Source organism: Meleagris gallopavo, chromosome 33 (genome assembly GCF_905368555.1).
Source record: "Meleagris gallopavo chromosome 33, MGAL_WU_HG_1.1, whole genome shotgun sequence".
NCBI lineage: Eukaryota > Metazoa > Chordata > Aves > Galliformes > Phasianidae > Meleagris > Meleagris gallopavo.
Window position 1 is genome coordinate 72,501 of NC_139437.1, and position 27,569 is coordinate 100,069.

The following is a 27,569-nucleotide window of genomic DNA, read 5'->3' on the forward strand; positions in this document are numbered from 1 at the left end:
GTGCCATCACTGCACACACGTGTCCATAGCATGTGACCAGTGTCAGCACCACGTGTGCCCCATATACGTGTGCGTCCTCGTAGTGTGCCCCATGTCTGTGGGGTGTCACTGTGTCCCCAAAGGTCCCCGATGCTGTTCCCAGTGGGGATGGCAGAGGAAAGCACAGTGGGGACACAGTGTGGTACCCAAAGTGCGTGGTGACAGCTGGCTGGAAGTGTTGGGGACCTTGTGTGACATCCCATGGGAGCCATGTGCTGTGTTTGGCGTCCTATGGGGGACAACGTGCAGGGCCACGTGCTGGCAGAACTTTTGGGACAGTGTGTGACACCCGAGTGATGACAAACTGCAAAGGACAAACCAACGGGGACTGTTTGCACAGCTCCATGTGTGCCACACTGCTGGGGACCCCAAAGTGCCACTTCCCATTTGGGCAGTGATTGCCACATCAGGAGGTGACATCACACCATCCTGTCCCAAAAGGGGAACTGACAGCAGCTCAATGCCACTCCCTGTCCCCACTGCAGTCTCGCTGTCCCCAAGCTGCTGCAGCCTCATGGCACCAATGGCGCTGGCCCTCATCCTGGGTGAGTGACAATGGGGACGTGGTGCCACGGGGGTTGGTGGCCCTGTGTGGGACCAGGACCGTGTCCCTTGCAGGTTGGTGGCTGGTGGCAGCGAGCAGAGCACAGCATGGTGAGTATGGGGACAGGGGGAGAATGGGGACAGAGGGAGGGGAGGGTAATCAGGGGGCCATCAGAGGGGCAGAGGAGGGTGTGCAGGGACAAGCCTGACTGCTGTCCCCTGTCCCAGTGCCCCGACCCTCCCTGTCACTGCACCCCAGCCAGGGGGTGTCCCTGGGGGACACTGTCACCCTGCAGTGCCACCTGCCCCAGCTGGCTGCCTGGGTCTGGCTGTACCAGGAAGGAGGCTGGACATACAACAAGGGGAAGAACAAGCAGCAGAACACGACTGATTTCTACTTCTTCAGCACAAATCGGGAGCACGCAGGTACGTATCGGTGTCAGTACCGGGCGTCTTGGTCAGGAGTGCCATCCGAGAAGAGCAATCCTGTGGAGCTGGTGCTGACAGGTGAGGGCACTGGGGACAGCAGATGGCACTGGGTGCTCCCAACAGCACCGTGTCCCACTGCTGTACCCTCCGTTCATGCAGATCGCCGTTTGCCCCCTCCCAGCATTTCCCTGAGCCCCGAGGAACGTGTGGAGATAGGGACCAATGTCACCATCCAGTGCTGGAACAAGGACTACGGGGCCACCTTCCTCCTGCACAAGGACGGCTGCTCAGCCCCCATCCAGCGCCAGCACCTCCATGCGGTGGGCACAGCCACCTTCACCATCTTTGGGGTGACCCCAGCTGACAGCGGCACCTACAGGTGCTCCTACCGCCCCTGGGCTTACCCCTTTGTGTCCTCACCCCTTGGCAATAACGTGACTCTGGAGGTGACTCCCACACCTGCACCCCCAGGTGGGTCTCAACCCCATTTGGGTACCCCTGGTGCCGCCCAGGAGTGGCTGCGTCACCTCCTGTCCCTGTAGAGGTGGTGGCTGGGGATGTGATAACCCAAACACCCGGACCACACAGGTGCTGCAGACAGTTCCCATGGGAACCCGGTGCTGGCAGTGGCTGGGGGCTGCACTGCTGCCTTTGTCTTCATCCTCATCCTCGTCGTCCTCTTCCTCCTTGCTGCCCGCAGACGTCGGATACGGAGAGATGAGAGCCCTGGTGGGGAAGGGTGTAAACGTCTGTATTTCTCGGTAGATCCCCTCTAAGGCTCCTCAGCCCCCCGTAGCCCCACTCCATTCCCCTTCCCTGCAGAAAAGCCTGAGGACATGGAGTTCCAGGTAAGCGTCTGGGTCAGGGGACCCCAAACCCCAGCCTGACCCTTGGAACACCTCCTGATCCCATTTAGAGCCCCAACCCCTGTCCATGGGGACCCCAGGGGATCCACAGCCTCATACGGTTTGCCTCAATGTGAAGCACATCCCCCCAAACCCAGACCATGAGGAACTCCACATCCGCACTGTGGAGACACCCAAATCTGAGCCCTCAGATGCCCCTGGCCCCTCCAAAACTTAAATACCCCTCAGACCCCGTGGGGCACTTTCACACCCTGTAGGAAGAACCCCAAACATCACTTGTGGGGCGTTTCTCCAGGAGCCAACTGGGGACCCCCATGGTGAAACTCTGCCTTCCCACTGTGTCCCCAGGTGCCTTCCAGTGACAGCGAGGGTCTGACCTACATGGAGCTGCAAGCTGTGACCCCCAGCACTCAGCCCCCCAACCCCCCCGCTGACCCCCAGCCCTCTGTTATCTACGCCCAGGTAGCAGTTGGGAAGCATCACTGATGCCTCCATACGTGTGCACAAACACGTGTGTGTCGTGTGCACACGTGTACCTCCAGCGTGCACAGTGCAGGTGAGTTGTGTGCGCTGCCACGTGTGCACTGCATGCATGGAAGAGCTTTGTAATAAAGGGGGGAACAGGAAGCTCTGGACATTCTGTTGTGACACTGGAAGAAGGAATAGAAATAAGACTCGTGACAGTCAGTGCTTTGGCCCACAAAGCTGAGCTAACTGTTCTGACTCCAAATATGATAACTGGCTTGGACTGGGTGACCCTGTGGGTCTTTTCCAACCTCGGTGGTTCTGCGACCCTACGATTCGATGGTTCTTGAATGAAAAAGGAGCTTGTATTTATACTGGCTCAAAACGTGCCTTTGAAGTGATGCGTGCCCGTGGAGCTGTTTGGAAAGGAAGAGATTGCTGTCATCCCAAGGAAATCTCATCTGCTGCGGTTGAGAAGTGATGGGATGAGTTGATGAACGAAGAGAGAGCAGGGCACTGCGAGGAGCTCCAGCAGAGGGCACGGTGATCCACCAAAGGGAATGGAAGAGCTGACGAAGCCACATCGCCAGTAAGCCCACGAGTGCGCATCATCAGGTGAGCACAGGAGATGAACACAGGTGTACACAGCCATACGGTTGTGTTCTTCATCTTCTTGGTGGCCATCGTTGCTGTTTGGTTGTCTGAGGTGACCTCTGGATGAGGACTCGTCCCCATCCCATTTCCAGCACTGGAATTCCTCAAACAGACCCCTGAATCAGGGGGGTGATCGATCATTTTCCCATCCAACTCCCTTAATCTCATCCTTTCTCTTTATTACCCAGCTTTCTCTTTCTCTCATGCAATTATTAAGTAACTCTCAGATTTTCGAAAGCCATTTTGGCTCCTTAAGGTCAGGTAGTTTAGCTGCACAGTTCAGTATAGATTCTGAATGCAAAGAGTGCCATTTTGGGGGGGAGGGAGGGGGGGATATTTGTGTACCAACGTTTTGGGATAACTGTACTACATGGATTCTCATTAAAACTGATGGTAGTGTGCCAACCTCTGCGTATCGTTGCACCTGAATCGGGGTTAATTGTGAATCCAGTCGTTGCTCCCCTCGCCCTCCAGGCAGGATGTGGCAATTCGGCAGCAGCTCCTCAGTCACTCCTCTCAGTGGGATGGAGGAGAGAATGAGGCAAAACCTGTCGGACTGGTAGGTTGAGATAAAATCTGTTTATTAAGGTGGAAGAGAGAAGTATCAGTAATCGTAAATACAAATATTGATTTAGATTGGTCTCTTTGGGTCAGCTGCCCTCCTTGCTCTGCCTCCGCTCAACTTCCTGACCAGCCCCAGTTTTTCATAGAGTCGTAAGATAACTTTGGTTTGGTTTGGTTTGGTTTGGTTTGGTTTGGAAGGGACCCTAAAGATCACAGAACGAACCATACAGTCACAGAATTGTAGGGCCCCATCCATCCCATCCTTGAGCATCTCCTGGGACACGCACTGCTTCTCTGGGCAGAGCTGCCTCAACACCCTCCGAGTGATTAATTTCCTCCTCACATCTAACCTGAAACTCCCCTCATTCAGTTTAAATCCATCCTCCCTTGTCCTATCACTATCAGACCGTGTAAAAACGCGGTCCCCCTCCTGCTTGTCAGCTCCTTTTGAGTAATGGAGAATCAGAGAGAGATCTCTCTTCTCTAGACAGAACACCCCCAGCTCATACAGTCTGTCTCTGCAGCAGACGTACTCCAGCCCTCTGAGCATCCTCGTGCCTTCCTTTAGACCCACTCCAACAGCCCCACATCCTTCTTGTCCAGGTCTGGACGTAGCACTGCAGATGGGATCTCATGAAGGCAGAGCAGAGGGGCCAACTCCCTCCCTCTCCCTTCTGCTCCCCATCTTTTGGTGCAGCCCAGGGCAGCCCTCTGGCTGCAGCCACCCAACCAAGTCCTTGTCCGCTGAATAGCCCAGCCTTCAAACCCATCTCTACCTGATTTAGAGATAAGGATGTGCTGCAGGACCATGTCAGAGGCCTTGTGCAATCCAGGTAGATGACGTCAGTTGCCTTCCCTTTATCCACCAGTGCCGTCACTCCATCACCAGATAGGTCAGGCACGACCTTGGTGAAGCCATGCTGGCCATCTCAGATCCCTTGCTCATCCTTCATGTGCTTTAACATCTCTTCCAGGAGGATCAGGCTCTCCAATTCATCCTTTATCCCTTTCCTAAAAAATGGGAGAGATGTTTCCCTTTTACATCCCTTTCCAAACTTCTCGCCGCCCTGACTTTTCCTTCTCATCCTTCAGTCTGACCAGCAGGTCCTTGCTCAGCCATGCTGGTTTCCTGCCTGATTTCTTATGCTGGGGGTTGGAGAACTCTTGTACCCTCTGACACATGATCTTAAAGCACTGCCATCTCATTTCTATTCCTTTATCCCCGGGGATGGTTTGCCCGGAGATCTCCTCCAACCATTCCTCAGCGCTTCTGGAAATGTTTACTCCTCTTTTTGAGGCAGGATTGCTGCTTCTGGAGAGTTTCATCCTCATCTCAACGTGGAAAACTCAAATTCTGGAGGGTTTTATCCTTCCTTTCAGGGCAGGATTCGCATTGCTGGGAGGTTTTACCTTCCCTTTATCTCATCCCAACAGAATCAGCCCTCGGGCACAGGGTTTTGCTGACGATGATATCGCAAATCCTTTGATAATTTCACAGCACGAGGCACTGAAATCAGGGCTGAAGGTCAGTGACACAGCACTGAGGTCACCCCAAACCTGTTTGGTGTTTGTTTTAATTAGCGCAAAGGTTAATTATCCCTCAAGACACAGCTTGCCCAGTGCTCACACCCAGTTTGTGTACTTAGACAGCAGAGACTGGGTTGGGTTTGCATTATGGTGAGGAGGGAAAATACAGAGCTTTTTGGGGGCTGAACAAAGGTTTTTGGGGATTGCTTGGGGCTGGATGTAGAGATTAGAGTTGGATGGAGATTTGGGGTCTGGGTGGAGATTCGGGGGCTGTGTGAAGGATTTGGGGAATGGGAGGAGGTCTGGGGGGATGGATGTTAGATTAGAGGTCGAATGGAGATTTTGGGGATGAATTGGATAGGGGTCTTGAGGCTGAGCGGAGCTTTTTTGGGGTAGAGACTTTGGAGATGGATGGAGGTTTTGGGGGGGCTGAATGGAGGTTTGGGTGTTGATTGGGGCTTTTTGGGGTCTGGGTGTAGATTGTGGGTCTGGATGAAGGATGTGAGGGCTGGATGAAGGTTTGGAGTCTGAATTGAGTGAGGTTTCGGGGTCTAGAGGGAGAAACCTGGGGGGCTGGATGGGGAATCTGGAGCTGGGTGTAGAAGTTGGTGTTGGAGGTTTTGGGGATGAATAGGGATCTTTGGGGTGAACGGAAGTTTAGGGGGTGAACTGAGGGTTTTGGGGTCAATTGGACCTTTTTGGGGGCAGCCTGGAGATTTAGGAGCTGGATGAAGGATCTGGGAACCATGTGGAGGATTCGGGGCTGGAAGGACAGACAGACGGATAGACAGGGTGGGTAGGTGGATAGATGGACAGACAGGTGGAATGATGGAGGGACAGGCAGACAGGAAGTGGCCAGACCTCTGGTGTGTCCATAATGGATCAGGAGGTGCAACCCCAGGAGGCCCAGCAGGAGGGTGGATGTATGGATGAGCAACGCAGTGATGCAAACCGCCCCCACACTGCTGGAAAAAAAAAAAAAAAAAAAAAAAAAGCAAAGGGTACAGAAGAAAAAAAAAAAAAAAAAAGAAAAAGGAAAACAACCACTCCAATCTCAGCACTGCCAGGGCAAGGTGCATGAGATTGGACCTTGCTCCCAGAGAACCATGCTGGGTGTGCTGGTGGCAGCCGTGGCCGGGCTGCTGCTGCTGCTGCTTCACGGCCACTGGTTCCCCTTCCTCTGGGCTGACCTGGGAGCCTTTGTGACTTTGGTGGGCTCATCCCTGCGGTGCCGCTGGCGTTTGTCCCGCCGGCCTCCCATCACCCTCCTGCAGGTTTTCCAAAGCCACGCTCGACGCCGACCCCAGCACCCCCTGCTGCTGTTCCAGGATGAGGTGCACACCTTTGGTGACGTGGAACGGAAGAGCAACCGCGCTGCCCGTGCCTTCGCTCTGCATTTGGGTTTGCAGCCGGGCCAAACCGTGGCTGTTTTCCTTCCCAATGTGCCTTCCTACGTCTGGACGTGGTTGGCACTGGCCAAGCTGGGCTGTGCCATGGCTTGCCTCAACTGCAACGTGCGTGGCCGTGCGCTGCTGCATGCGCGGAGTGCTGCGCGGGCAGACATCGTGCTCAGCTGCAGTGGTGAGTGGGGGGGCTGGGGGCTGCCCAGGGGTGTGCGTGTGCGTGCCAGGGCGGAGGGTCGCACAGTTTGGTGTCTGCCTACACGCGTGTGTGTGTGCGCAGGCTGGCTTTGGGATGGGTCTTGTTGTTGGTTCGTGTTTTCCCTGCGTGGATTTGTACACATCAGTGACTGCAAGAGTGTGCACGTGCCTGTGCATGCGTGTGTGTGTGTGTGTGTGTGTGTGTGTGCCACTGCCTCTTGCGGGCTTGCACGCATCTAAACCTGTGCACGTTTGCGTGTATGTTGCTGTCTGCACATGTTTGTGCGTGTCAGTGTCCGTGCATGGGTGCGCACACGTGTCTGTGCATGTTAGTGCATGGACTGCACACGTCTGCGCATACGTTTGCCATGCGTGGCAGCATCCATGCATAGGCTCACATGCATGTTAGCGTCCCTGCGTGGGTGCGCACACGTGTCTGTGCATGTTAGTGCATGGACTGCACACACGTCTGCGCATACGTTTGCCATGTGTGGCAGCATCCATGCATAGGCTCACACGCATGTTAGTGTCCCTGCGTGGTTACACGTCTCAGCGCACAGATTTGATGCCTGTGCGTGCACTTATCACGCATGTCACCATCTGTGCACGTGAGCAGACGCCAGCATCTGCGCGCATGTTTGCGGTGCGTCAACCAGGGCATATTGACACGCGTGTTGGTGCGTGGCCACGTATGGATCTGCACGGATTCCAGTGTCTGCGCGCACGTTCGTATCTCTGCATGCGTTCCTTTGCGTTTCAGCAACTGCATGAGTCAGTGTGTCTCTGCAAATATTTGCACATGTGCTGGTGTTCCTGCGTGGATTTGCATGGCAGCGCCACTGCCCGCGTGTCTGCGTTACTGTCAAGTGTCCCTGCACGCATCTGCACACCTGGCAGGGTCTGTGCACAGACTTGCATGCGCGCCAGCGGCCGTGCAAATTTGCAGATCCTGGCTGCACGTGCAGGCAGCACGGGTGGGTGGGAGCTGTTTGTGAAGGTGTGGAAGTGTGAGAGAGCCTGTTCACATGGGGCCGCGTGTTTGCACACCCAGGCGTAGCCATAGCTGTGTGCGCTGCCCTTTGCACACGCGTGAGCACCCCTCGGCCCCGGTGAGGGCACCTTGGTGCCTCCAAGGCTGTGGGTTAATTATTGCCAGACCATTACTGGGGCCAAAGGTCCTTTGGTTTGCATCGCATGGAGGACGTTTTGGGGAGCAGAAGAAAATCCATGTCTCCAATACCTGGATAGGACACCCATCCGGGGTGCTCAGGGTGCCCATTTGGGATCCTCATGGTTCCCACGTGGGGTCCTCTGGGTGCTGGTCCTGCTGGGGTGCCCATTTGGGATCCTTGGGTCTCAGGTGCCCATCTGACTGAGGTACCCAGCTGAAGTGCAAACTGGGGGCCCTTTTAGGGGTGCATCTGGAGCCCAGCAAGGATCCTTGGGGTCCCCATCTAATCCCCATCAATCTAATCCACCTGACATCCATTGAGTGCCCATCTGGGATCGCCAGGGAACCCATCTGCAGTGCCCTGGGGCACATTCAGTCAGGACACACATCTGGGATCCATCAGGTGACCATTTGGGATCTTTGAGGAACCCATCCGCAATGCCCTGGGTGCGCATTTAGGTTCCATCAAGCGCCTGTATGGGATCTTTGGGGATCCAAACCGTGATGGGTGCCCATCATGACCAGGGTTCCCATTTGTGGTACGTGATGTGCCTCTCCATTTGGGGACCTCCTCACCTTGGTCCCTGATCCCACAGAGCTCCAGGCTGTCGTGGAAGAAGTGCTGCCTGACCTGAAGCAGGAAGGCGTCCGTGTCTTCTATCTGAACTCCACGTCACCCACACCAGGGGTTGAGGCTCTGCTGCCTGCCATCGAGGCTGCCTCTGATGAGCCAATGCCCGACCACTATCGCACCCGTACCACCACTAACTCCAAAGCCATCTACATCTACACCTCTGGCACCACTGGTGAGCCCATGGGGGGTCTCCTCCTTGGAGGACAGCATCTGGGTGCCTCCTTCACGGCATATGAGAGGGTTTGTGTGCCGTGGGTGAGGGCTGGAGGGTTGGAGTCCCTGGGTGCTGTGGGTGCAGGTGGTTCTGGGGAGATTGAGAGGGGTTTTGAGTGGTCCCTGTTCCAACCTTGACCATCATGAGTCTACCTGGGCCAGGTTCCTCTTGGCTATGTCCCATGTGTTACGTAGAACAGAGCCACTGTGTTCCCACGGGGACAGAGAGGCCAGAACCTCCCCAGTCCAACTCCACAAATAAGATCCCACCCCAAGCTACGCATCTCCCCCTGGCTCTCAGCAAGGTCTGAAGTCCTCCAGGAAAGAAGACCCACCACCCTCATCCCATCCCATGCCCCCAGAACCTCCCTTCCCATCCAGGCACCTCCAACAAGCACATTTCCCACCCCTAGGGCTGCCCAAAGCTGCAGTGGTCACAGAGATGAAGGTGATGATGGTGGCCAACCTGGCACGGATGTGTGGCCTACGAGAAAACGACGTCGTGTACACAACACTGCCGCTCTACCACTCGGCTGGGCTGCTCATTGGGGTGGGAGGCTGCCTCGAGGTCGGTATGTGTCCCATGTCCCTTGGGGGCTGGCCAGCGTGGGTGTTAGGACAGCTGGACAGGGCTGAGGGGGATGGACAGGTGGGGAAATGTGCGGGGAGAGGCAAGAGGATGGAGAGAGAGATGACAAGAAAGAGGAAAAGGAGCTGCGTCCGTAACGAGATGAGTGAAGAACGGGTGGATGTTTTATGGATCTGGTTTGATGCTTTATGGAGAAGGATGGATGGACAGATTTGTGGACGGATATACGGAGATGGGTGGACGGTTGCTTTACGGTGCTGCGTATTTTTTAGAGATGGGTGGATGTATTAATGGAGATGGATCAGCGCGGTCTGGAGATGGACTGAGGGACGATGGAAAAACATGCAAGAGTGGAGGGAAGAAACATAGTGATTTACAAACAGATTAGTGGATAGGCAGATGTCCAAAAAAAAAAAAAAAAAAAGTGAGAATGGAAAAATTACAGAGGAATGCAAAAGACAGCAGAAAACGAGAGACCTTCGATATCGGGTGAACATAGAATCACTCAGGTTGGAAAAGACCTTTAAAGATCACTGAGTCCAACCATGACCTAACCAAACGACCCTAACAACACTCCATAACATGTGAGTGAGCAGACAGAAGACCAGACGTGGAAAAGGACAGACGAAGAAAAAAAAAAAAAAAAAAAGAGAGAAAAAGGGAATCTGTGTTCCCACAGGAGCCACCTGTGTCCTGCGAGCCAAGTTCTCTGCCTCCCAGTTCTGGGATGACTGCCGCCGTTACAACGTCACCGTCATCCAGTACGTGGGTGAGCTCATGCGCTACCTCTGCAACTCACCCAAGGTAAAGCCCTACCAGCCCCAAAGTCACCCAGGGGGAACGCAAGACCGTGGGGGCAGATGCTGAGATGTTCCCTTCCTTTGCAGCGTGCCAATGACCGGGAGCACGGCGTGCGTTTGGCGATAGGCAACGGCTTGCGGGCAGTGGTGTGGAAGGAGTTCCTCCAGCGCTTCGGCCCCATCTCCATCAGCGAATTTTATGGGGCCACTGAAGGCAACGCTGGCTTCATCAACTACACCGGCAAGATCGGGGCCGTGGGGAGGGCCAACGTGTTCCTCAAGGTGAGACAACGATGACAGGAACAAATGCTGGTCACTTCGGGGATGCCAATGCACACCCTCGAGTTGGTTGGGGTCTTCAGCGTAAGCTGCTTGTAGTGGCCAAGCTGGGGAAGGTAACACTGCCCTACAAGTTGGGTTTCCAGGGCGCCCTCCTTATAATGACCAACCTGACAAAACTAGCATGATCCATCAGGTTGGCTGGACGTAAGAGCAGAATCTCCAAGATCAACTCTTCATATCCAAAAGTTGACCCTTTTCCCAATTAATCCTAAAACGGCCTGGGTTGAAAAGGAGCACAATGCTCATCTCAATTCAACCCCCTGCTGTGTGCAGGTCGCCAACCAGGCTGCCCAGAGCCACATCCAGCCTGGCCTTGAATGCCTCCAGGGATGTGGCATCCACAACTTCCTTGGGCAACCTGTTCCAGCGCTTCACCACCCTCTGGGTGAAAAACTTCCTCCTAAAATTAGGAAAGGATTAGGATTAGGCAACGTTGACTCACCGGCACTGACTCCAAGTTTCTGGAGTGTCTGTGGGAATGTGGACATATAGACCTAACACACGACATCCTGGTGTCAACTCTTGGTCTCTATCCACCAGTCCACTGAGCAAAAAAAGCTACAAAATGAGGTTTTTCCAATCTTTTCCCATTGTTCCAAGTCTCAGCGCTCTCCCACAGATCTTTGATTCCAAAAGGTAGAGCGGATGAGCTTGGTGAAGCTGAATATATTTGATTCCATCTTATTTAAAAGGCCGTTATTTCAGATTTAAAAACAAAACTATGTAAGACTTTGGGACTGGATAGTGAGGGGGGGGAGGTCTGTGAGTTTTAATGAGCGAACGACAGAGGACCTGGGCTGGAAGCAGAGACATTCTCCTGCTCATTTTAATCCTGCACTTCTCTTTCACTCACCGACTCCTCTCTGTCCCTCCTCTGCCCTCCAGGCTTTTGCTTCCTTTGAGCTGATCAAGTACAACGTGGAGCAGGATGAACCTGTACGCAATGAAGATGGATTCTGCATCCGCGTTCGCCCCGGTAAGAAGAGCCCTGTGATGGCCTTTACAGCAGGGGAGCCAGCAAAAAAAAACACCAACATTCCCTCTGGGGCACAGATTCTCCAGCACCAAGGCAAGCGCTGCCTGGCCCCAAATCCTCCTTTCCCTCCCTGAAGGTGAGACGGGGCTGCTGGTCATCAAAATCACCTCAAGCACCCCTTTCCACGGCTACGCGGGCGACTCCCAGAAGACAGAAAAGAAGATCTTGAGAAACGTCTTTGTGAAAGGTGATGCCTTCTTCAACAGTGGTGACCTCCTCATGATGGATCAGGAAAGATTCCTCTATTTCCAGGACCGTGTTGGGGACACTTTCCGGTAATTCCTTCTGACGCGGTTATTCCCACATCCATGTGGGCAATGCCGTTTCCCAGCCCAAATTTCTCCTTACAGCTTCATCCCTTTGCTTTCAAAGCTGGAAAGGTGAGAACGTGGCCACGACAGAAGTAGAGGCCACTCTGGCCATGGTGGACTTCATCCAGGAGGTTAATGTCTATGGGGTGTCCGTGCCAGGTGAGTACCAGGCAGTGCAGGGACCAAAACGGGGACCCAGTGATGCTTCAGTCACACGATGTGGGTCTGAGAAGCCACCAAGAAGGCTAAAGTAAGACTTGCTGACTCAAAATAGGAGCCCACTGTTGTTTGGGGTTCACAATTACCGACACGGTGGCCCACCAACAAGAGTAAAACAGGGCTCACATATTCACGTAACGGTCCAACTGGCCGCCGAGAAGGTGAAAACAGAATTTACTCACTCAAAATAAGTGTCTGGGAACGTTCTGTGAAGGTCTGAGCGCCCACCGAGGTGACCTGGTTGCCCAAGCCAAGTGGCCAGAGTTGTTTTGGCCACGGAATGTCCCCACAACGGTCCAAACAGACATCACAGAGAAAACAGAGGGATCTGATAGCTAAAAAAAAAAATAATAATAAAATAAAAATCAACATCTGATATATTCTGGGCAACTGATGCGTCCCGAAAATGGCCACAAGTGGCCTCCAGGTTCAAGAGCACTCCATTTCCCACGTGGTTTGTTATTTTGGACACACATGGTGTTGTCACCTTCCTTACGTGCTCACAGAGGTGGCCAAAGTGACCCAAAATAAGCACCCAGCAGCACTTCATCATCAAGAAGACTCAAGTTGCCCAAACTTGCTCTGAACAACTCCTGGTGCCGTTGACAGGGTGCGAGGGGAAGTGCGGCATGGCGGCTGTGCGCCTGAAACCCGGAGAGAGCTTCGATGGCGAGAGCCTCTACGCCTTCACCAGGGACACGCTGCCCATCTACGCTGCACCCCGCTTCGTGCGGATCCAGGTGAGCCTCGGGGCGCTCCAGGAGTGGGTCTGGGCCTCTCTTTCCAACAGTGCTGTTGATGACAGCCTCAGGACCGCCCTGACGCTGGGAGACCTTGGAAAGCACCACGGTCCCCCTCTTTTATCTGAGTCTCCCCGAGTCGGCGTTGGTCACCGTATGCCAACGACACCTTCTGGGTCCCCGTAGTTCTGATGCTGTTGTCTCTAATCCCATGCTGACGGTGTCACCGCTTCCAACGTTGTCACCTGGGTCCCCCTGTGATGATGGTGTCACCACTTTCGCATTGTCACCCTGTGCTGATAACAAGAGTTGGGGTCCCACGTCTTTTCCAAAGCCCCCGCATTTCTGATGACAGTGGACACCACCCCATGCAGGTAACGGCATCAATCCCCGATTTCTGACCCCGTAAATCTCCACAGAACGTTCTGGAAATCACTGGGACCTTCAAGCAGTGCAAGGGCAACCTTGTCAAAGAAGGCTTCGACCCCAACGTCATCACAGACCCGCTCTTCTTCCGCGACGAGAAGAAGAAATCCTACGTGCCCATGAACCCCAGCATCTACGCCAACATCCTGGATGGGAGCCTCAACCTGTAGGAAGAGGAGCTCTGCCATGGTTGATCGTTTCACAGACAAATTTGGGGGGTGGGGGGGGGGAAAATCATTTCTGACAGCACCGGAGCACGATGAGGGTGACAGGCTGGTTTCAACACTCATCTTCATATAGAAATTAAAGGCTTAATTCCAGTAATTTAGGTCGAGCTGGATGCCTGGATGATGACAGGTGTTTTCTGGACTCCAACAGATGGTCTTCTGCTTTTGGAGGGGACAGATGGTGCCCCCAAACCCTCCCCACTGCCAGGAAGGCACTCGGTGCCAGCCCTAGAAACATACCGTGCCCCCAAGACACTCTGCTCTTCCAACAAATACAGCACAAAACTGATTTATTTCCCTCCACCCAATTTTCTGTTAGTTCAAGCACCTCATCAGCTCCAAGCTCCCCACAGACACACGTTGACACACTCATCAATTAGCTCACCAATTCGGTCGACTTCTCCCTATAACAGTTTCCTGGTGAGCAAATCCAACCGGGGAAACACCATCCTTAATCCTTGCCTCCAGATGCGAGCTGTCCCTTTGATTTTTTTTTTCCATAAAAACAAACAAACAAAAAAAAGGCAAAAGTGTTTTCTCTATTTACACCCTCACTGTCCACCGCTGAGAAGTTGAGGCTCCTTGGGGGTCCTGCGGCATTCGGGGAGGGCCCGGCGCTCCCGTTGGAGCTCACCCACCCTCAGCCTCAGCCTCTGCTCCCGACGTTTGCAGGCCTGGAGCTGCCTCTGGGCTTTATCCAGGGCGTCCAGGGCAGCTTCGGCACGGCGTTTCCAGAGCAGGGCACTGCCCACCTGGTAGCTGTGCTCGCTCTGGATGTAGGCGCCGGCTGGCGGCGGCAAGCGCAGCATGTAGAGAGAAGGAGAAACGGGGCGGGGGGGTCCAGGGGGGTCCTCTTCAGGGAGGGTAATGGTTTCTTTGTCCTCTGTCGTCACCAAAAGGGTATCTGGGAGATGACCGCGGGCGCCCGAGGGACCTGGAAGTGCTGGGACACCGGCGGGGTCTTCGCCTTCGCGGGGGAAGCAGGAGACGTCGGTGGAGAAGGAGGGGTCCGGGGGGGATGTGGGGGGATCCCGTCTGTAGGGAGAGAAGTGGGGATAAAATGAGGAGGGGGCATAACGTGATGGGGAGAGAGGTGACAGCCAGAGGTTAAATGGGGAGGGGGAACATGTTAATGGGGGGGGGGGCATGATGGAAGAGGGTTGAATGGAGTGGGGGGATGTGGTGGCAGGACATGATGGCTGGGGGTTAAATGGGGTGTGGGGGTATAATAACGGGGTGGGGGGACACAAAGTGGCAGAGGGTTAAATGAGATGAGGGGACAGGAAGGCAGGGGTTAAACGGGGGGGGAATACAACAGCAGCACCCTGTGTTTTTTTGCCACCCCAGAGACCCCCACAGCACTCACCTCCACTTCCTGGTGACTCCCCGGGGGGGTTTTGGGGTGTCAGCATCAGGGGGGGGGAGTCTGGGCTTTGTGGTCCGGGGGGGTCTGGGGGAGGTGGACTCAAAGACAGTGGGGACAGCACCTTCCTTCAGGCGGTGGTAGCCGCTGTGTTGGGGTGGTGAAGGACACAAAAAGAGGAGTCAGTGCATTTTTGGGGAGGGACATCAGTTTTTAAGAGCATCAGAATTTTAGGAGCGTCCCAAAAAAAAATATAGGAACCACAAGGGCTCCCTGGGGTGCTCTACAGTCCTAGGAGGGTCCAAAAGCCCCAAGGTGGGGGGGTCTAAAGCCTGGATGGGTTCCCAAAAGTACCCAGAAAATCACTGGGGTGCTCCAAAACCTGGGGGAGGGTCTCCCAAAGTGACCCATGAACACCAAAGGTTCCTGGGCAGGGTTCTTTAGGGGATCTAAAACCATGGTAGGGTCCCCAAAACGCCCTGGGTGGTCCCTAGGAAGACCCCAACATCTATGGGGGCAGGATCTCAAGTTGGGAAACTGAGGCATGGGGGGGGGGGGGGAGGAGTCAGAGCAAACCATTTCCACCGAGAGGTGGGAAGGATCCCAAACTGGGAAACTCAAACACAAAACAAACCATTTCCTCGTGGCAGGGGGAGCACCAGCCCCTCCTACTCCCCCTCCCAGGTCAGGAACCCAAAGCAGAAGGGTGTCCCTCATTAGGCTCCCTGTTCATTAGGCTCCTCATTAGGCACCTGAAGCCGACGATCTCAAAGCAGCTCTTCTCAAAGTGCTGTGAGCAGAAGTAGATGTACTTGGAGGCTGGATCCCAGCGGCCCTCGCCGCTCGCGTCCCGTCGTCGGCTGTTCTCCAACCACAGAGCCCGACGGGGGTTGTCCTTTTTGGGCAGCCTGGGGGGGGATATGGGGGATATGGGGGAGGGGGGAATGACATCAGCTATGCTCTGAAATCCCACCCCCCACCGCAAGGCTGTTTTCTGAAAGGTTGGAGGGGTGGACCCCCCCCCCCCCCGGTTTGTGTGAATGGAACAGCCCAGGGAGGAGCTGCTTGTAAATAGAATGGAGGGGGGGGGGAAAATGAGAGCACCCCCATCATAAAGGAGGAGGCATACCAAGGACATTAATAAAAGAAGGGAATACATCTGGGTCAAACCCTTGGTAAAAGAGAAGGACGCAGCTGGGTCAGATGACTAATAAAGAAATTAGAACAGACAGCTGGGTCAAACCATTGCAAAAAAAGCAGAGAGAGAATTAAATCAACCCCCAAAAAAGGCAAAGCAATAATAATAATAAAAAAAAAAAACAGACTAAGATAACACCACTGCACAGGGAGTTCTGGGGGGTGATGAGAGGATTCCCCCCACACCCCTAAGCCCCCTTCCCCCCCCCCCAGGGCACCCACCTGTGGAAGGAGATCCCTCGACTGCGGGTCTCCCGTGTGTCGCGGGTGCAGCAGCCGGCGGCGGAGCAGTGCCGGGGCATCTGGGGGGATATGGGGATATGGGACCCCCTCCCTCCCCCCCACGATCACACACAGTCCCTGCTTCCCTTCCCCTCACACCCCAGCTGCCCAACCAGAATCCCTACAGCTTCTCCAAAATCCTCGCTCACCCCATTCCCTCTCTCTCAATTCCCACGCCCGCCGTACCCCCGCTCAAAGTTCCCACAGCCCCAAACGTTTCCCCGCTACAAACGACCCCGTAGCCCAGTGTCCCCTCTCCAAGGGTCAACCCCAAACCCTACAACCCCGACACTCCCCCCAAGGAACTGCCTCAGAGCCCAAAGTCCCATTCCCAGACCCACAGGTCCCCATGAAAGACACTCGAATCACCTCAGAGCCCCCAACGTCCTTCCAGAAATCCCCCCCCACTGTAAACCTACAGCTACCCCCCAGAGCTCCCTGAGCCCACAGAGACCCCTCAGCACCCCAAACACGCCCTCAGCCCTCCTCCAGGCCCAAAGATACCCCTGCAGATCCAACGATGCTCTCCAGAGCTCCCTCAAACTCCCCCCTACAGACGCCCCAAACCCACAGATGCCCCTCTAGAGCCCCGAGCCCCCACAAGGCTCCCTCCAGACTCTCATGCGCCACCCCAGAACCCCCCAAAACCCTCTGAACCCCCTTAAGAGCCCCAAATGTCTCCCTGGACACCCCCACCATTCCACAGAGCCCCTCCACAGTCCCTTGATCCCCCTCCCCCAGACACACATATGCCCCAACCCCCCGAGATCCAATGCTGGATCCCCTCTCTTGAGATGCCCCAGACCAACGCATACCCCCCACACACACCTACAGCTCCCTTCTGAGTCCCACAGGTGCCCCACAGAGCCCCCTTAAAGACCCCCCTTTGCCCCCTGCATACCACACAGCCTTGTCAAACCTACTGGCACCCCCCAAGACCCTCCAGAACCCCCCTGATCCCCTTCCAGACACACAGGTAACCCCACAATCCCTCCAACGCTCAACACCATCCCACAGAGCTATACCAGACCCGACTTCAAAATGCCCCAGACCCACTGATACCCCACAAAGACCCCTCACAACCATCTATATCCTTCCAGAGCACCCCCAGACCCACAGGTATCCCACAGAGCCCCCCCAGAGTCCCTTGATCCCTCTCCCCCAGACGTACACATGCCCCCCAGGTCCCCTCCAAGATCCAATGCTGGATCCCCTCTCTTGAGATGCCCCAGACCAATGCATACCCCCCACACACACCTACAGCTCCCCTCTGAGACCCACAGGCATCCCATAAAGCCCTCTTAAAGCCCCCTGTTGCCCCCTGCATAACACACAGCCTTGCCAAACTTACAACTGTCTCCCAAAAACCCCCGACAGCCCCTCCCAGACACACAGGTAACCCCACAATTCCTCCAAGACTCAACACCATCCCACAGAGCTACACTTTGAGATGTCCCAGACCCACTGATATCCCACACAGACCCCTCACAGTCTTCCATATCCCTCCAGAGCCCCTCCACAGTCCCTCGATCCCCCTCCCCCAGACGTACACATGCCCCCCAGGTTCCCTCCAAGATCCAATGCTGGATCCCCTCTCTTGAGAGGCCCCAGACCAACACATACCCCACACACACAGACCTACAGCTCCCCTCTGAGACCCACAGGTGCCCCACAGAGCCCCCTTAAAGACCTCCCATCGCGCCCTGAATAACACGCAGCCTTGTCAAACCTACAAGCACTCCCCAAGACCCTCCCTGATCCCCTCCCAGACACACAGGTAACCCCACAATCCCTCCAAGATTCAACACGATCCCACAGCACTACACCAGACCCCACTTAAAGAGAAACCCCAGACCCACTGACACCCCACAGCCATCCATATCCCTCCAAAGCACCACCAGACCCTCAGCCGACCCTCCTGGGATCCTACAGAGACCCACACAAAATGCACAGGTGACCCCAATATCCCAACCCTCCAAAAAAAAAAAAAAAAAAAAAAACCCACACGTGACCCCAGCCCCCTCAAAAAACCCACAGGTGCTCCTCAGGGACCGCTGAGCCCTCATAGAAACCCCTCAGGAACACGCTGAGGGGGGGGGGCCTAGCAGCCCGTTGCTAAGGGCCGCGGTTGCTAAGGAAGGCCGCCGGAAGGGGCCAACGGGGAAGACCCCCCCCCTAAAGGGCTCGGGCGGGGGGTGAGGGGTGTGACCCCGCCCCGAGGGTCGTGGTTGGGACGTGGGGCTGTGACAGGGGCCGGGCGGTGCTCAGCTGCCCGCTCCGGGCCGCGGCCTTACCTCGGCGCTCCCATCCCGGCGCCGCCGCCGCCGCCGCCGCCGCCAACTCCTCCAGCTCCACCTCTCGCGAGAACGCCCGCGCTTCGCGAGAGCGCCAGCACCAATTCACGCGAGAACGCCCGCCCCTGCCGAGAGCGCCTCCCCACCCCAACTCACGCGGGAACACCGCCACGCCCCGCCTCTCCGTTCCTATTGGCTGCGTTGCCACACTTCCGGGTCATCCCGCGCTGCTATTGGCCGAGCGAATCCCCGCCCTCCTCTTTATAAGGCACACGCGCCGCGCCCACCCCCATTGATGCCCCGCTGGAAGGCGGGTGGATGGCCGCGCTGTAGGGGCTGGGGGAGTCTCAGCTCCAGAACTGCACCTCCCACTCCTCTCCAGAAAAAAAAAAAAAAAGATTTGGAGTGTTTCAAGGCAAATCTCGTTTATAGTGCTCAAAATGCTGCTGGAGGGGCTGCACAGTGGGTCGGTGGGATGTTATGAACCCCCCAGCCCGCCCTTCTGCAGCCCTGAGCCACCCCATGCAGGTGCTACACACGACCTTAAGCCACGCCCCCATTTATCCCACTTCCCTTTAAGCTACATCCCTTCAAATCCGCCCCTTTGAACCACACCCACTTGGCTCCGCCCCTTCAAGCCACGCCTCATTAAAAAACCACGCCCCTTTTAAGCCACACCCCTTGGCTTTGCCCCTTTTGAAGCCACGCCCTCATCTAAAGCCACGCCCCCTGTAAAAAGCCACGCCCACTTTGATCGCCCCATTTGAGCCATGCCCCCATTGGCTCCGCCCCTTCAAACCACGCCCCCTTTAGTCCCCGCCACTCGACTCCGCCCCTCCAAAGCCACATCCACTTTAAGCCACGCCCCCTTTTAAAAGCCACGCCCCCTTTTAAAAGCCACGTCCAATTGGCTTTGCCCCCTTCCAGCCACGCCCCCTTTATTCCACGCCCCCTGAACCCGCCCACTTTTAAGCCACGCCCCCTTTTAAAGCCATGCCCCTTTAAGCCACATTCACTTTGTCCGCCCCCATTGAGCTGCGCCCCAATTGTCTCCGCCCCTTTAAACCAACCCCCTTTAAGCCACGCCCCTTGACTGCGGCCTCTTTAAGCCACGCCCCCTTTAAGCCATACCCCCTTTTAAAAAGCCGCGTCCAATTGGCTCTGCCCTTTTCCAGCCACACCCCCTTTAGGCCACACCCACTTAGATCGCCCCATTGTGGGCCCTGACCCGATTGGCTCTGCCCCCTTAAAGCCACACCCCCTTTATTCCACGTCCCTTGCCTTTGCCTCCTGTAAAGCCACGCCCTCTTTTAAGCCACGCCCCCTTTAAAGCCACGTCCAATTGGCTTCGCCCCCTTTAAGCCACGCCCCTTAAAACACGCCCCCCCTTAAGCCTCGCCCACTTAGATCGCCCCATTGTGGGCCCTGCCCCCATTGGCTCCGCCCCCTTAAAAGCCACGCCCACTTAAACCACGCCCAGTTACCTCGCCCCCCCATTTGAGCCATGCCTCCATTGGCTCCGCGCCTTTAAACCACGCCCCCTTTAACCCCGCCCCTTGACTCCGTCCCCCATTGAAGTCGCCCCCTCCCCCCCCCGTGGCTCCCATTCATTCAGAGCTGCTCCCCATCGCTGCTGCTCTGCCCCCCCTCGCTGTCCTCCTCGTCCTCCCCCCTCAGCATCCTGCGCACGGTGCGGCTCAGTGTCATGGGGTCACACCTGGGGGGAACATTGGGATGGGGTCAGGGGGGTCCAGACAGCCTCCCCATAATCCTTCTGGCCCCGTATGGCCCCCTGCACGTCCCCCTCACCCTACACAGCACTATACAGTGTGCTATAGGGACTACAGGGGGTTATAGGGGCTGTGGGGGGCTATAGGGTGCAATAGGGGCTTTGTTGAGCTATAGGGTGCTATCGGGACTGTGGGGGGGCTATAGGGTGCTATAGGGGCCCTTGGGTGCTATAGGGGCTGTTGGGGTGGCTGTAGGGTGCAACAGGGGCTATAAGGGGCTATAGGGGACTATAAGGTGTTATAGGGGCTGTGGGAGGCTATAGGGTGCTATAGGGGCTGTTGGGGTGCCATAGGGCCTGTTGGAGTGGCTGTAGGGTGCTATAGGGGCTATTAGGGTGGCTATATGGGCTGCGGGAGGCTACAGGGTGTTACAGGGGCTGTGGGGAGTTATAAGGTGCTATAGGGTGCTATAAGGTCCTATAGGGGCTAGAAGGGGCTATACGAACTGTGGGGTGCTATAGAGACTGTAAGACGCTGTAGGGTGCTATAGGGGCTGTAAGGGCTCTAATAGGGGCTGTGGGGGGGGCTATAGGGTGCACTAGGGGGCTGTAGGGTGCCATAACGAGATCCCATAGGTCCCACCTGAGGCGGACCCGCAGGGCAGCCACGTGGCACGCGGTGGCTGCGGTGCCGTCTCCGATGTCCTCCAGAGCCCGGCGAAGGATCTGACCCTGAGCGTGGGCACGGGATGTCCCCGATGTCACCACGGCCAGCTGGTCCTGTAGGGCACGATGTGCCGCCTCGGTGGCCTCTGCCTGTGGGGGTGTGGGGTGGGATATGGGGACATGAGGGGATATGGGGTGGGATATGGGGAAACGTGAGGACGTGGGGACATGAGGTGGGATATGGGGACATGTGGAGATATGGGGACACATGGGGTGGGATATGGGGACATGTGGAGATATGGGGATACGTGGGGTGGGATATGGGGACATGTGGAGATATGGGGACACGTGGGGTGGGATATGGGGACATGTGGAGATATGGGGATACGTGGGGTGGGATATGGGGACATGTGGAGATATGGGGACACGTGGGGTGGGATATGGGGACATGTGGAGATATGGGGACACGTGGGGTGGGATATGGGGACATGTGGAGATATGGGGACACGTGGGGTGGGATATGGGGACGTGTGGGAACGTGGGGACATAGAGAGATATGGGGACATGCGGGGGTGTGGGGTGGGATATGGGGACATGTGGGGACATGGGGTTTGGTGACATGGGGATGTAGAGACATGGGGACATTGGGCACATAGAGTGGGGATATGGGGTGGGGCATGGGGATGTGGGGACGTGGGGACATGGGGAGGGATATGGGGAAATGTGGGGATATGGGGGGGGGATACGGGGACGTGGGGAGGGATACGGGGACACGTGGGGACATGGGGACGTGACACGGGATATGGGGACACGGGGAGGGATATGGGGCGGGACATGGAGACATGAGGTGGGATGTGGGGATGTGGGGTGGGACGTGGGGATGTGGGGTGGGATATGGGGATGTGTGGGGATATGGGGATGTGTGGGGATATGGGGATGTGTGGGGATATGGAGACCCCCATGACGCCACCCACCTGCAGCCGGTATCGCTCCCCCCGCAGCCGCTGCTCCTCCAGCTCTGCCTGCAGCCCCCTCAGCCGCCGTCCTGCCCCCCGCGCTGCCCGACCCAGCGCCGCCCTCGCCCTGCAGCACCCATGGGTGCCCCGTGAAACCCACCAGCACCCATGGTGGGGGGAGGGGGGGGGGCTTTGGGGACGTTCTTTGGGATGCCGTGAGACGTGGTTCACTTTGGGACCGCCATGGGGCCACCCATGAGGATCTCGGGTCACCCTGGGACCACCCTGAGCCCACCAGTAGTTCATAGGGACACGGTGGGACATTGTGGGATCACCCTTGGGACCATTTTGGGTCACCCTGGAACCACCCAAGCCCACCTTGGGTCCCTTGGGTCACTTTAGGACCACCACTGGACCAACCTGAGGTCACCCGATACTTCATAGGGACACATGGGACATTTTGGGACCACCCTTGGGTCACCCTGAGACCACCCAAGCCCACCTTGGTCCAACTTGGGACATCCTGGAATGAATTTGGGCAACACTGGGGCCATCTAAGCCCACTCTGGGGAACCTTGGACCACCCTGGGACCACCCAAGCCCACCTTGGGACCCTTGGGCCACTTTAGGACCACCACTGGACCGCCCTGAGGCCACCCGATACTTCACAGGGACATTTTGGGACCACTCTCGGGCACTTTGGGACCACGTTGGACCACCCAGGACCAACTCGGACAGCACAAACCCGTGATGGAGCACCTTGGGACCACCCAGGGTCTCCTTGGGATCACCAAGAGACCACCTTGGGGGCACTGTAGAACCACCCAAGCCCACCCAGGAGCCCCCCAAGGACCCCGCAGGATGTCTCACCCTGCCTCTCGCTGCAGCATCTCCTGCAGGTGAAGGCAGCGGGCGCGCAGGGTGGCTTCAGTTGGGTGTGGGGGCACCCAAGGGTGCTGCAGCCTCCCCTGCAGCACCCTCTGCTCCCTTTCCTGCTGCGCCCTCGCCTCTGCTGCTGCCCTGCTCCGTGCTTTTGCAGCCATCAGCGCCCGCTGCAGCTCCTGTGCCTGCATCGTGGGGGAACCCATGGGTCCCAAACATGCACCCTGCACCCTCTGTGTGTGTGTGTGCCCCATATAGGGCCCCCCGTTGGAGATGATACAGGTACCCCCATTGGTCCCTCTATGCACTTTCTGTAGGTATTCTGGCAGGTACTCCCATAGATTACCCTATAGGCACCCCTGTGGGTGCCCTCCATAAGTACGCCCTACATTCCCCAGTGGGTACCCCGTAGGCGCCCCACAAATACCCCCATAGATGCCCCACGGGTTCCCCCATAGGTGCCCCTATAGTTGCCCCCATAGATGCCCCCCATATGTGGCCTAAGGTACCCCCATAGGTACTCCCATAGGTGCCCCATAGTTGCCCCCATAGATACCCCTATAGGTCCCCCATAGGTACTCCCATAGGTGCCCCATAGTTGCCCCCATAGATACCCCTATAGGTCCCCCATAGGTACTCCCATAGGTGCCCCATAGTTGCCCCCATAGATGCCCCTATAGGTCCCCCATAGGTACTCCCATAGGTGCCCCATAGTTGCCCCCATAGATACCCCTATAGGTCCCCCATAGGTACCCCCATACGTGGCCCACAGGTCCCCCTATAGGTACCCCATAAGGTACCCTTATAGGTACTCCCATAGATGCCCCACAAATACCTTTAAAGGTGCCCCACAGGCACCCCCATAGTTGGCCCACAGGTACCCCCATAGGTCCCCCCATATGTGCCCCATAGGTACCCCTATAGGTGCCCTATAAGCCCCCACCTCCTCGTGCCTTTGGTGCAGGCGCTGCCGCAGCTCCCAGTTGTGCTCCCGCAGTTCCACCAGCGCTGCCTGCAGCCCCACAGGGTCGTGGTCCCCCCTGCACCCATAGGGGCTATAGGGTCGGCAGGGGGCGCGGAGCATGGGAGGGTATATAGGGGATGTGCCGTGGGGAATATAGGGCAGAAACTCTGGGGTTACAGGGGCTGTGCCGTGAGGAGTATAGGAAACACTGTATGGAGTCTATAGGGGGATGCGGCACGGGGGCTTGTGGGGTGCACTATAGGGGGTATAAGGGATGCCCTATAGGGGCCATAAGTAGGGGCAGCCAATGGGGGGCTGTGGGCATGGCCGGGGAGGGGGGGGGGCGGGTCCAAAGGGGGTCACTCACGTGGGTGGGGGTGGGGGGGGCAGGTGGGTGGAGATGTCATCCCGGTCCTGTTCTGCCTTCCGCCGGGCATGGTGGGCTGCAGCCACTGCCTGCGGGCGGGGCCGTGATGGACACACAGAAAACCCCGCCCAATTTGCTATCGAGCCCCGCCCCCTCCGTTTAGCCCCGCCCCCGAGCCAATTGGCCACGCTCACTTCCGTGTAGTCACTCCCACTTCAGTATAGCCACGCCTACATCGGCGTAGCCACGCCCATTCCCATGTAGCCACGCCCATTCCCCGTAGCCACACCCTCTCCCTTGTAGCCACGCCCTCTCCAAGTAGCCCCTACCCCTGTAGTCACGCCCACTCCCCGTGTAGCCACGCCCCCATCATCTTGGCCCCGCCCACCTGTCGCAGCCTCTTCAGTTCCGCCTCCTTTTCCCGGCATTGTGACTCCGCCTCCTGCGCCCGAAGCTCCGCCCCTTCCCGCGCCGCACGTGCTGCCTCAAGCTCCGCCCACAACCCTCGCCCCGCCTCCTGGGTGGGCGAGGCTACGTTAGGCCACGCCCACCCCTCTTTATCCCCGTTCCGTTCCCTCGCCACGCCCCCATCGCTGGCCCCGCCCACCTGCTGTTGTCGCAGCCGCTCCCATGCTCGATCCCGGGCCCGGAAGGCCCCGCCCACTCTCGCTTTGGCTCCGCCCACCGCGATCTCGAGGGCCCTCAAAGCCCCGCCCTCCGCCAGGCTCCGCCCCCTTTCGTGCGCCAGGCTCCGCCCCAGCGCCGCCACCTGCAGGAGGGGCGGGGCACAAGGTGTTGATTGACAGCTCCATTACCTCCTATGCAAAAAGGAGGCAGGGCTTTGCGTTGAGTGACACCTCGCTGGCCCCGCCCACCTGGTTGCTGAGGTCACGAAGCTCCGCCTCCAGGTCCAACCGGCGCTTGGCCTGGAAGGGGGAAGGGACAGCAAAAGGGTCACATAGGGTGGGATGCTGGGGGGGGGGGGGTCTTTCCTGCCCAACCCCCCCACCCTGGGTGCTTTCCCATGGTTGGAATACAAGCAGCGTTGGCTCTGGGCCAGGAGTGGCCCCTGTCCCCGCCCCATGTCCCAATTCCAGCCTTAGGACTGGCTGGAGGCCAATGGGGCCAGGGGAAGGAGGGAGGGGGGGCTGGGGCCCTGAGAAGGGAAAAAGGTGGGAAATGGGGTCCCCACGTCACTGCTCCTCTCCCCTGCGGTGAATTTAAAGGGGTCTTCTAAATCCCTGCACCCCCCAATCCAGGACATTAGTGTTCCCAATGCCATACCTGGGTGACCCCCACAACCTCACTCACCCTCTCTCAGACCTTGTGTCCTCCCCCCCCCCCAAATTTGGGTCCCATGGTTGAGGGGGTCCCCCTAAATCCACCCCCCTCCCCCCACCAGACAACTGTCCCCCTCCTGGACCATTGGTTCTGCTGGATGGGGGCTCCCCCTACATCCCTACGTATCCCTACATCTCCCCGCCGTGGACATCTGGGTGCTCTGGGAGGGAGCTCCCCCAGATTTTTAGTTCACCCCCCTCTCCAGTCATAGAGGTCCCCTCATATTTCAGCCTATCTCAGTCCCCAGCCCCCCCCCCATCAATGCCTGGGTAGGGGTGGGGGAGTCCTCCCCATCATTGCCTCTCCCCATCCCAGTCCCCACTCACCTGTGCCAGCTTGAGAGGTCCCTCATCCATCACGACCCAAACTGGTAAGGGCTCAACAAAACAAAATCTGAGGAGACACTACAATAACAGCACCCTCCCCGCCCCCCATAGGAGTCCTTAGGGGTGAGGAGGGGGGAGGAGGGGGTGACAAATACCACCCTGGTATCTCTTCACTTTGTCACGTCCCTGCAGCATCAAGTGTGGCACTGCTGGTGCCACCCACGCCGCGGGCACAGGAGGACACAAGGAACCTCCCACCTCCTGTTGGGCCCCCCCCCAGGCTCTACCCAGTGCCCGCCCACCCCCCAGGGGACACAGGTGGACAGGGACATCTGTTCTGCCCCGGGTGGCATCAGGGCCAACCCTCGCCCCAGGGATGTGGGCACCTCCCTGAAGCACCCAAAGCATCTTTTTGGGGCATCCAAGCGTAGAAGTGAGCATCCAAGCGTAGAGCAGGGACAGAAAGATCACCAAGGGTACCTGAGAACCGCCCTGGGGCACCCAAGAATGTCTTTGTGAAACCAAGCATCTCCACGGGTACATAAGCACCTCCTTGGATCACCAAGCATGTTTCTGGTGTACCCTAGGATCACCCGAGGGCACTCTTGGAGCACTCAAGAATCTCCTTTGAGCACCCAAGCATCTTCACGGAGGAGCAAGGCATCTCCATGGGGCACCTCCTTGGTGCACCCGGTCATTTGAGTCAGTGTGGGTCAAACGGGGGTTGAGATAGGTCAGCATAGGTCAAGGTGGGTCAGCACAGGTCAAGGCGGGTCAACGAAGAGCAACACAGGTCAGCATAGACCACCATGGGTCAACGGGGATCAACTGCAACGCAGATCAACACGTCAGGATGATGGGTCAACAAAACATGGGTCAAAATGGATCAGCACTGCACCAACACGGGTCAGTACAGAAGATCCAGGACCTGTGGGGATCCCTATGGGGTTCTGTGAGTCACCTGGGAGGTCCATAGGGGGAGTCAGGCCCTATAGGGGGACGCTGGTGGGGGAAATCCCCCTCTGCAGGTCTATAGGAGGACCAGGTTTTCCCTATGTGGTTCCATAGGGGAACCCAAAGCTGTGTGGATCCCCATGGGAATCTATAGTGATCAATGAAGGACACAGGTCATATAGGGGATCCCAGTTGGTCGCCCTATGGGAGCCTTTAGGGGTCTTCACAGGGGTCTGTGGGGGACTGCAGCTCCTCGGGGGTCTCCACAGGGGATTGAGGCACCACAGGGTCCCCATGGGGGTCTTTAAGTCCCCGCAAAAGCGCCCATAGGGCTCTGTGGGGTCTCTATGGCAGTCGTCACCGTGTCTCCCTCCCCCCAGCCCGTCTCTATGGTTGCTGAAGGCGGCTGGAGGACCGCGCCCTCTCCTCTAGTCTCTATGCTCCTGGCTCACTTCTGCCTACCGGCCGGAAGTGATGCAAGGCGGCGGCGACCGGAAGCGGCGGCGGCGACCGGAAGCAGCGGCGGCGGCGGCGGCGGCAGCGCTTCGGGGCGTGGGGGGAGGAGGAGGCGGCGGCGGCTGCCGCGAGGTGAGTGCAAGGCTCGCCTTCTGCGGGCATCCCCGGCCCTGATGACGTCACCAACGCCCGATGACGTCACACGTGACCACCCCACCCCCCCTTCCCGGAGGCGACGCGGTGCTGCTGGGGGTGAGGTTCAGCAAGGCCAAAGGCCGGGTCCTGCGCTTCGGCCACAACGACCCCGGGCAGCGCCGCAGGACTGGGGCGGAGCGGCTGGAAGGTTGTGTGGAGGAAATGGACCTGGGGGTGCTGGTTGGTGCTGGGCTGAACACG

At 57.4% G+C, this 27,569-nt stretch overlaps 4 protein-coding genes across 8 annotated transcripts; 2 read left to right on the forward strand and 2 right to left on the reverse strand.

Moving 5' to 3' along the window:
- The first annotated feature begins 423 nt into the window (after positions 1 to 423).
- LOC104917245 (osteoclast-associated immunoglobulin-like receptor) lies at positions 424 to 1,807 on the forward strand. Of its 4 annotated transcripts, none has more exons than XM_085214688.1 (5): positions 433 to 584; positions 658 to 693; positions 811 to 1,089; positions 1,171 to 1,482; positions 1,600 to 1,807. In XM_085214688.1, the coding sequence occupies exons 1-5, from the start codon at positions 500 to 502 to the stop codon at positions 1,785 to 1,787; spliced, it is 900 nt and encodes a 299-aa protein (XP_085070814.1). In that variant the 5' UTR covers positions 433 to 499; the 3' UTR covers positions 1,788 to 1,807. The 4 variants fall into 4 exon arrangements, with proteins under 4 accessions (XP_085070815.1, XP_085070813.1, XP_085070814.1 ...); XM_085214690.1 differs by having other exon boundaries at positions 811 to 1,008; XM_085214689.1 differs by having other exon boundaries at positions 424 to 584; positions 811 to 1,390.
- A 4,356-nt stretch (positions 1,808 to 6,163) lies between these two features.
- SLC27A5 (solute carrier family 27 member 5) lies at positions 6,164 to 13,926 on the forward strand. The gene is made up of 10 exons (XM_085214685.1): positions 6,164 to 6,668; positions 8,456 to 8,665; positions 9,120 to 9,278; positions 9,975 to 10,099; positions 10,183 to 10,377; positions 11,323 to 11,413; positions 11,550 to 11,748; positions 11,846 to 11,943; positions 12,613 to 12,743; positions 13,163 to 13,926. Exons 1-10 carry the CDS (start codon positions 6,194 to 6,196, stop codon positions 13,337 to 13,339), a joined length of 1,860 nt encoding a protein of 619 aa, XP_085070811.1. The 5' UTR covers positions 6,164 to 6,193; the 3' UTR covers positions 13,340 to 13,926.
- THAP7 (THAP domain containing 7) lies at positions 13,670 to 18,692 on the reverse strand. Of its 2 annotated transcripts, XM_085214697.1 has the most exons (5): positions 18,533 to 18,691; positions 16,179 to 16,258; positions 15,512 to 15,667; positions 14,763 to 14,906; positions 13,670 to 14,431 (listed from the first exon to the last, which is right to left on the reverse strand). In XM_085214697.1, exons 2-5 carry the CDS (start codon positions 16,256 to 16,258, stop codon positions 13,948 to 13,950), a joined length of 864 nt encoding a protein of 287 aa, XP_085070823.1. In that variant the 5' UTR covers positions 18,533 to 18,691; the 3' UTR covers positions 13,670 to 13,947. The 2 variants fall into 2 exon arrangements, with proteins under 2 accessions (XP_085070823.1, XP_085070824.1); XM_085214698.1 differs by lacking the exon at positions 14,763 to 14,906 and having other exon boundaries at positions 18,533 to 18,692.
- A 1,431-nt stretch (positions 18,693 to 20,123) lies between these two features.
- Positions 20,124 to 27,393, reverse strand: LOC104915762 (uncharacterized). Its single transcript, XM_085214761.1, has 11 exons — positions 27,180 to 27,393; positions 25,764 to 26,591; positions 24,972 to 25,022; positions 24,704 to 24,865; positions 24,485 to 24,613; positions 24,097 to 24,185; positions 23,709 to 23,805; positions 22,754 to 22,950; positions 21,902 to 22,010; positions 20,905 to 21,077; positions 20,124 to 20,249 (listed from the first exon to the last, which is right to left on the reverse strand). Exons 2-11 carry the CDS (start codon positions 25,791 to 25,793, stop codon positions 20,144 to 20,146), a joined length of 1,143 nt encoding a protein of 380 aa, XP_085070887.1. The 5' UTR covers positions 25,794 to 26,591; positions 27,180 to 27,393; the 3' UTR covers positions 20,124 to 20,143.
- Positions 27,394 to 27,569: the final 176 nt, after the last annotated feature.